This window comes from Artemia sp. Qi Xiang Cuo, chromosome 15, assembly GCF_049724085.1.
Source record: "Artemia sp. Qi Xiang Cuo chromosome 15, ASM4972408v1, whole genome shotgun sequence".
NCBI lineage: Eukaryota > Metazoa > Arthropoda > Branchiopoda > Anostraca > Artemiidae > Artemia > Artemia sp. Qi Xiang Cuo.
The window spans coordinates 5,761,615-5,769,098 of NC_142808.1; the positions used below are offsets into that span (position 1 = coordinate 5,761,615).

At 35.6% G+C, this 7,484-nt stretch overlaps 1 protein-coding gene across 2 annotated transcripts in view; it reads right to left on the minus strand.

Annotated features, from left to right (window-relative positions):
* Positions 1–7,484, minus strand: part of LOC148943258 (uncharacterized) — a 746,113-nt gene that overhangs the window by 429,657 nt on the left and 308,972 nt on the right. The window contains exon 3 of one of the 2 annotated variants that reach the window (XM_089101514.1): positions 170–291. The exons of the other annotated variant lie outside the window; for it this stretch is intronic. Within the exon in view, the coding sequence (XP_088957640.1) occupies positions 270–291 (22 nt within the window). The 3' untranslated portion in view covers positions 170–269. Of the gene's footprint in view, positions 1–169; positions 292–7,484 lie in introns of those variants that run through there. 2 annotated transcript variants of the gene reach the window in all.

The window sequence follows — 7,484 nt, forward strand, 5'->3', positions numbered from 1 at the left end:
TTTTAACGTCGTTCCTTACTTTCAGTTAAAAAAACTTTTTTTTTTTATTTAATTTTTGAACGTTTTTGAATTAATGCAGGTTTTGATTTTGGCTCACCGTACATGAATAATTAAAACAAAATTTGCATATTATATTTGGTTAAATGGCTTTCTCGAAACTTCGAGAGAAAGGGTGAAAACCCTATCTCTCAGTTTTTCTGGGACGAGCAACCGTAAAATTTTGAAAGGGGCTAGAAACCAAAGGGGTGTTGCAACAACCTAAACCTTTTTCAGTCTTTCTGGATATGCACCCTGAAAATAAAAACGTGAATAAAAAAAAGGATAAAAAACGAAGCGAGCAGTTCATTCTATGTCTCAGCATATTATCATCAAAGTACCCAGGGCATTAAAATAACGTCTATACATACCTTAAAACCATAATTTTCTAAAACAGTGGTTTATTTCAAAATTAAGAAATTTTTAGGGCAATCACATTTTGGGAAGTCCCGGCTGACTCATTGTATTTCAATCAGTAGGCTGTACGAAAAATGTGGTTCATACCCGCTTTCTAGGGCTATAACGAAAGAAAGGTTGAGATGGCTAGGGCACGTTCCGCTGATGAAGGATGACAGATTGCTAAAGATTGTCGGCCAGCCGTCTAGGTCTAAACGGAAAGCAGGTCGTCCTCGTCTGGGGTGGGAGGATGTCAGAAAGAAAGATTTAAAGGAAATAAGAACTTCCTGGAAGGATTTAATGAGGGAAGTTTTGAATGAATTGGGATGGAGGAGGAGCCTCCGTAGCTGTGTTTGCAACATGTGGCTTGGTGCTGCGGTGAGTCATTAGTAGTAGCAATAGACTTACAAACATAGCCCTATATGCTTGTTCATATTCCTTTTTTCTACATCAATTGGTTTAGATCAGGCATGTGTGATGGCGCTTTGCCCTCTAGAGTCTAGAGAGGCAAAACGATTTTTCGCACAACTTTTTTTCTGTCTGTCTTGTGTACACTGCTGCACTGTTCACCTGCTTACCAAGAAACTATAAAAAGTTGTTCAGCTGACTCTAGTGAAGGGCTTAGGCATGAAAATCCCTTGGTCCCCCTGGGCTCTCATAATACTGTTCGCGCGGGTTAAATTAGAGACCCCTCAACATAAATCATTGATATTTGTCACAAATAATAATTGGTCAAATTATTCCCCTTTCTGGATGTCCATTTAACGGGTTAGGTATTTATTAATTCTGTCATTTATTATACTTCTGAAATTATAAAACTTATTTTACAGCGAATTCTCTCAGTTTTATATTCAACGATAATTTTCAAATTTGTAAATACTATCGTTATTTTACACTTCAGGAAAATTCCCGCCTGGTGGCGGGGGGGGAATCCCAATAATAAAACGAATTTGTATAACTTTTTTTTTTTACTCTTTACATAGTTCAGGGTGAAGAGGAGAATTTTTATGGAGGCGGAGTGAATTTTCTGGGAGGACTGGTCTGCAGGGGAATTCCCGGGGGAACTTTTCAAGTACTTTAACCGAAGTTGCCGAAATACCCCCTCTCACTCTAAATAATTTCTTACGTAAATGCCTAGCTCAAATAGAGTGTGTTTTACTGTTTTCAAGATATAGCATGCTTTTTTGCAGTGTTTCGGATGACTGATTGATTAGACTTGAACTGCTTTTGAACTATCACGAGGCCGTGGATGCTTTCCCGTGATTATCTGGTATTTTTCTGCTCAAATTGTTCTCCAAGGGCACCGTTTTATCCAAGGACAAAAACAATTAGCCACCGTTTTCTCCAAGGGCAAAAACAATTAGCCACCATTGTCTCCAAGGGCAACCAAGTCGGTTGCCCTATTTTGGGGCAAAAAAAATACTGCAAGGTGATTTATGGATGATATGAATATCTAGGAGACTAGAATCTTGGAAAAATAAGGCTAAATAATAAATATTCCATGAACTTTTGTTCTCTAAAAGTGGTCAAACGAGTCCCCGAGGGGGATCTTTAGACTTAAGTTTCTTGAATATTCTTGGAGGAGTATTTGCTGGGGTCGTCTTTTAGAGGAGAGGGACATTACTCTGAATGCAAGGATGATGGTAAATCATTCTAAACCCTCACCTAGGATAATTTTGGAAAAACAGAATAATGAACAAAAATACGCATAGCCTACATGTAAATTAAATAAAGAGGAAGGTAGGTACACAAAATAGAATAAAATTACAAAAATTGGGCAAATTTTTAAAAATTTTAACAAAATTAAAAGAAAAAAATAGATTAAAAAAAAGGAATAAAATTAGACAAAATTTAAGAAATTTGGGCAAATATCTTGATATGCTGAAGGAGAGGAGAAAGAGACCGAATTTCTGGAATATGACCCTCCTAGACACTGAAAAACAGTTGCAAGTGCCAAAGACCTGAACTGTTGGTCTTGGCAAGTTACGTGAATGAAGGAAGGTATGCACAAAAACTGATATTTGGGCTTTTTACTTAGCAAATCGCTATTTGCTAGGCACAAATTTGGCTAGTATAATTATTTTTGTAGACCACCCAAGTTTTTTCAATTGTTTCATATTCCGCTGTTTCATATAAAATTTATCGTAATGATAAGAGCAATACTTTCATTAGAAGATCATTGTATGTTAAGAGAGTAAGAAAATAGAAAGTGGAAAACCTAAAGAAAAAAGAAAAATGAAAAGAAACTTCTAACTGGAGACATGCACACTTGTCAGAAAAACAATAACAAACAATAACTTTTAAAATAACTTTTTAAAATAACTTTTAAAAACAATAACTTTTCAAAACACATCAAAAATATTGTTATGTGCATTTTGGCTACGTTACTAGTTCGAAAAATTTTTGAATAGGGTTCAAACCCGGTAATACTCCCCCCTGGATACAGTCTTGGTGATTCTTACAATTGTTTAAATGGGAACTATTCCAATCATGTATCAAATAGCTTGGTAGAAGACGAACACACCTCTAAATGCGTCTCTTTGTGCTCTTACCAAACATACAAATAATCCCTTTGGAATTTTTTACAGAGCCCTTAAAGGTACCCTTAAAGTGATACCGTATCTTTTTATTATTTGCAAGTACAATATGTTTACCGAAAATTGTAAAGATTGCTTTAAAATTATCATAAATACTTACTTTATAACAAGTAAAGCGCATGGTTTTATTAAACCATATCCCCATCCCCTTGACAGATAAATATACAGCAAATGTTTTTTTTCCAGAATTTTTGTTCAGGGGGGGTAACAAAAAAACTTTAAGAAATACGTCAAAAATGAGTTAAAATTAGCTGAACAGAATTAATTTAAATTAATTCCGCCTGCCTATATTGGAAGAACGTCTTTTTTTCTGGTCTTAAACCAATTTTTGCTGCTAATATTTTTTTCTTTAAATCTTTTTTTACTTTCTATAGCTAAACACATTGCCGGATATCTATCTTTGTTTATGTTGGGTTTTAAGTCCCTTAGAAACTGCCTACGAATTGTTCTGGGTATCCGGCTAACTGACCGTATTTCAAACAGTCTCATAATAGGGCTGAAAGGTTGATAAAAATGAGATACAGGTTGAGATGACTTGAACACGTTCTGCGGATGAAGGATGACAGATTGCCAAAGACCGTCCTTTTCGGCCAACCGTCTAGGACTAAGCGAAAGGTAGATCGTCCGCTCTTGGGTTAAAAGGATTTCATAAATACAGATTTAAGGATAATGGGAACTTCCTGGGAAAGTGTAAATAGGGAAGCTTTGAATTGATTCTGATGGAGGAGGAGTGTTTGTAGCTGTGTAGATCTCAGTTGGCTTGATGCTGCGGTGAGTTGTTAGTCGTAGAAGTAGTAGCTCCTAAATAAGATTTTTTTTTTCTGTTTGAGAGAGGCTTTTTGAAGATCTAAAGAGCTCCTAAAACATTTTGAATTTATTTGTGCTTTGTGGTGAAATACCCCCTGGATAGGGCCTTGTGTACAGCCGTAAAGATGGTAACCCCCTTTTTTCTAGTAGCGTGAGTATTTATTAGTAGAGTCGCTCTATTGAAAAATATAGTTTGGATGTGTAGAGTGGACTCTATATTTATACATCAGGGGGGGGGGGGGTAAATTAAGGCAATAAAAATTTTGAAATTATATAAATAAATATTTATTATTACTTTAACGCATTTTTCAGAATTTAAGGTAACCATTTTTTATACGGAACATAGCATTACTTGACGGATCATTTAAGGGCTAAAAAGAAAATTTGTGACGAAAATTTGGAAATTTGTGAAGAAAATGATCAAAATTGGTTTGTTTAGAAAGAGCATAATACGACATACTCAATATCGTGCTCATTTTCAACCTGGCTAAGTAAAGGAAATGGCTCAAAATTTACCTTTTTGGCAGACTGGTTTTTATTGAATGCTTTTCTTATCCCCTTAACATAAACTAGAAAATTCCTTAACATACAATAGAAAATCTCATGTCTCTAAAAGAATTTGAATTGTTAATGAAAATAACTTATTTATTGTAAATAGTGAGTCTGGGAGTTGGGTAAAGGGTTTAGAATCTCCGCCCATTCTTCAAAGCGTGACAAATTACTTGTACTAAAGCTATTTAATTGCTAAAATATTTTTCCAAGGATGAGCCTACCCCCTTCTCCCCTCAAAAAACATAATGGATTGGTGGCTGTTATTAAAGATTTTCTCTAGGAAGGTTAAAATTTAATCAATTTATAGTTTTACATAAAGCCAAGTATTGAATTAAATTTTAACCATACAAGAAATGCGAGATCTGATCGTTTGAACTGGTCAAATGCAAACATATGCCAGGATTTTTGTTCAGGAGGGGGGTAGAGAAAACGTAAGTCATTTCTTATATGCATTTTTATTACGATTTTTACAAACCGAACAGAATTTCCGGGGGAGGTCACACCCTCTCCCCTCCCCACACATACGGCATTGTATGCAATCATGTCTAGCCTACCTTAAAAAATAGGGAAAAACAAAAGTTGAATTTATAATTAAGAAGACTTCTATATCCAGCTACAGAGTTTTTGGGCATTAGCGGGCGCCAAATTAAAAAAAAGTAAGCAAAAAAACACTAAAAAATTAAGCTAAAAACTTAAGGCACTAAGCAGCTTAAGATGATTCCTTTGAGGTAAAGTTTTTTTTGAGAACCAATAGACTGTTAATGTTTTAAGTTGTTTTGACGAAAAGTCATTTTAAACTGAATAATTTAGCTTTGTTTATTCATTTTTCACGGTTGAAGTGGCAGCACTTTCCAAAATGTGATTGCCCTAAAAATTTCTTAATTTTGAAATAAACCACTGTTTTAGAAAATTATGGTTTTAAGGTATGTATAGACGTTATTTTAATGCCCTGGGTACCAACCTTTTTTTTTTTTTTTGAAGGAAAGGTTGATGGGTATCAACCTTTCCTTCACTGTTAAAACCACTTTCTTAGGTCTACAATAAAGCTAGACACCTCATTCAGGAAACTAATCGTTCATTAGTTATCCCATTGCATGATCTTGAGTCACTATACATTCTTTCATGTGCATGCTTTACTTTTTCTCAGCTTCATGGTGACCTCCACCGGCCCTAAGTGTTCCGCTATCTTTTACCTCTGATCATAATAATTATAATCTTTGCAATATGACAAATCATGTTCAAGTTCAATTTACTCCTTGCATAAGGTCAGATTTTAATCCTTTAATGGCGTGTCATATTGTTTGGAATAAGTTGTTCTCAAGGTTATTATAATCCTTCATCCAGAAGGAACAAGGTTATTTGTTAGAAAAATTAACGACTAAAATAAGAAAATTAATCATAAACGGGAAAGTGAGAAACCATTTTATTTTCTCTATTAACATTGAATATCTTTTTAGTAGTTTTGCTAAAGCTTCCTTCTATAAGGCTCATCGGGACTAGTAAGAAATATGCAAACGAGGCAAAGGGATTGTTGGCCCTATGCTCAAAAGTTTCGTATATTTCTACGTAATACCTGCGTTTCTTTTTCGATGTTATCCCTTCTTTTCCCTCGACCTAGGTTTATATGTGCACCAGGGCTGTATCCAGGATTTTTTTTTAGGGATGGGGGTACCAAAAAACTTTAAAAAAACGTAATTCTTTTTATATGCGTTTTTACGAGTTACGCGGACTTTTTTTTCTTTGGGAAGGGGGTAACTCGTGTTTGGGAAGTCCGCGTAAGCAATTGAAGCAATTGAGAGAAACAAAAACCTTGTTGTTCCCCGGATAAGAAGAAAACTTTAACTGCTTTCAACTCTTCTGGGACAATATTAATAAGCAGATGGGACTAAAATTGACTCATTTTCGGACCTTTGAAACGACAATAATAACAAATAATTAATCATCATTCAGGATAATGTTTGAGACAACTTGGTTAAATTACAAATCATTAGAATCTGAACGTACAGACTGTTAGGGCGCTCTAGACGGTCAATCATTTTGATCAAAAGCTTCCGTCAATCGATTGATTCAAGCATGATTGACCACCTAGGAACCTATTTGACACTCGAGTCAAGCGTTGATGGTGATTGATAGAAAGTTTGAATTGCTCAATCAGTTCCTAGACGGTCAAACATGCTTTAATCAATTGATTGACGGAAGCTTTTGATCAAAATGATTTACCGTCTAGGGTGTCATTTTTCGTGTTCAAAAAACTCTTATAAACTAGTTCTTATCCTTAGTTAAAGATTTGTCATTCGAGTATGTGCTATCGTCTGGTTAAAGGTAAAATTCTTTTCTTAAATAATGTTTTCTGAATAAAGCCTGGGAAACGCCATTTTCTAATTGCCTGGGAAACGCCAAGTTTTAAGGATAAATGTCCCCAATTGACGACGCATAGGGTGTCGACAGGTTATTGTTTAAGTTGCTGGGTCTTTTTTGCTTAGACTGAATTTTTTGTAAACACCAGGTCCCATCATTGGCGGATCCGGGGGGAGGGGATCTCGCGTCCCCTCGCGTAGTCTAAAGTAGTGTAATTTACTTAATTAGGTCAAGTTTGCGTTAATTAAACTTGCTCCTAACGCAAGTAAATCGGATCAACATATTTCCCCCCCCCCTAATCTTTTTTATCAGATCAACCTATTTTGCCCCCCCCCACTAAAAAATCCTGGATCCGCCCCTGGGTCCCATACTATCAAACAGAGTATCAGTTCACTGTGCTACGATACGCTACGAAACCTTAAAAACAGAGAATTGTTGTGAATTCAGTAAGATGAAATTCTCGTCTGAATAACTCCATCTGTGGTGCGGTTTTTTTTAAACCATACTAAATTTTTGAATATTATGTAAAAGCCTTCCACATTATTTTTTCTGGTGTTTCGAAGTTTAATTAGGATATCTCAAGCACATATCCAGGATTATCCGGAGGGGAGTAGTAATCAAGGTTCTATTTCTGAGCCTTGTATACGCCATTTCAAAGAGATTCAGAGCTCCCTCACACGGCCTTCTGGATTTGGCTAGACATATAGCAATTTCTATGTTATTCTGGACCTTGTATAC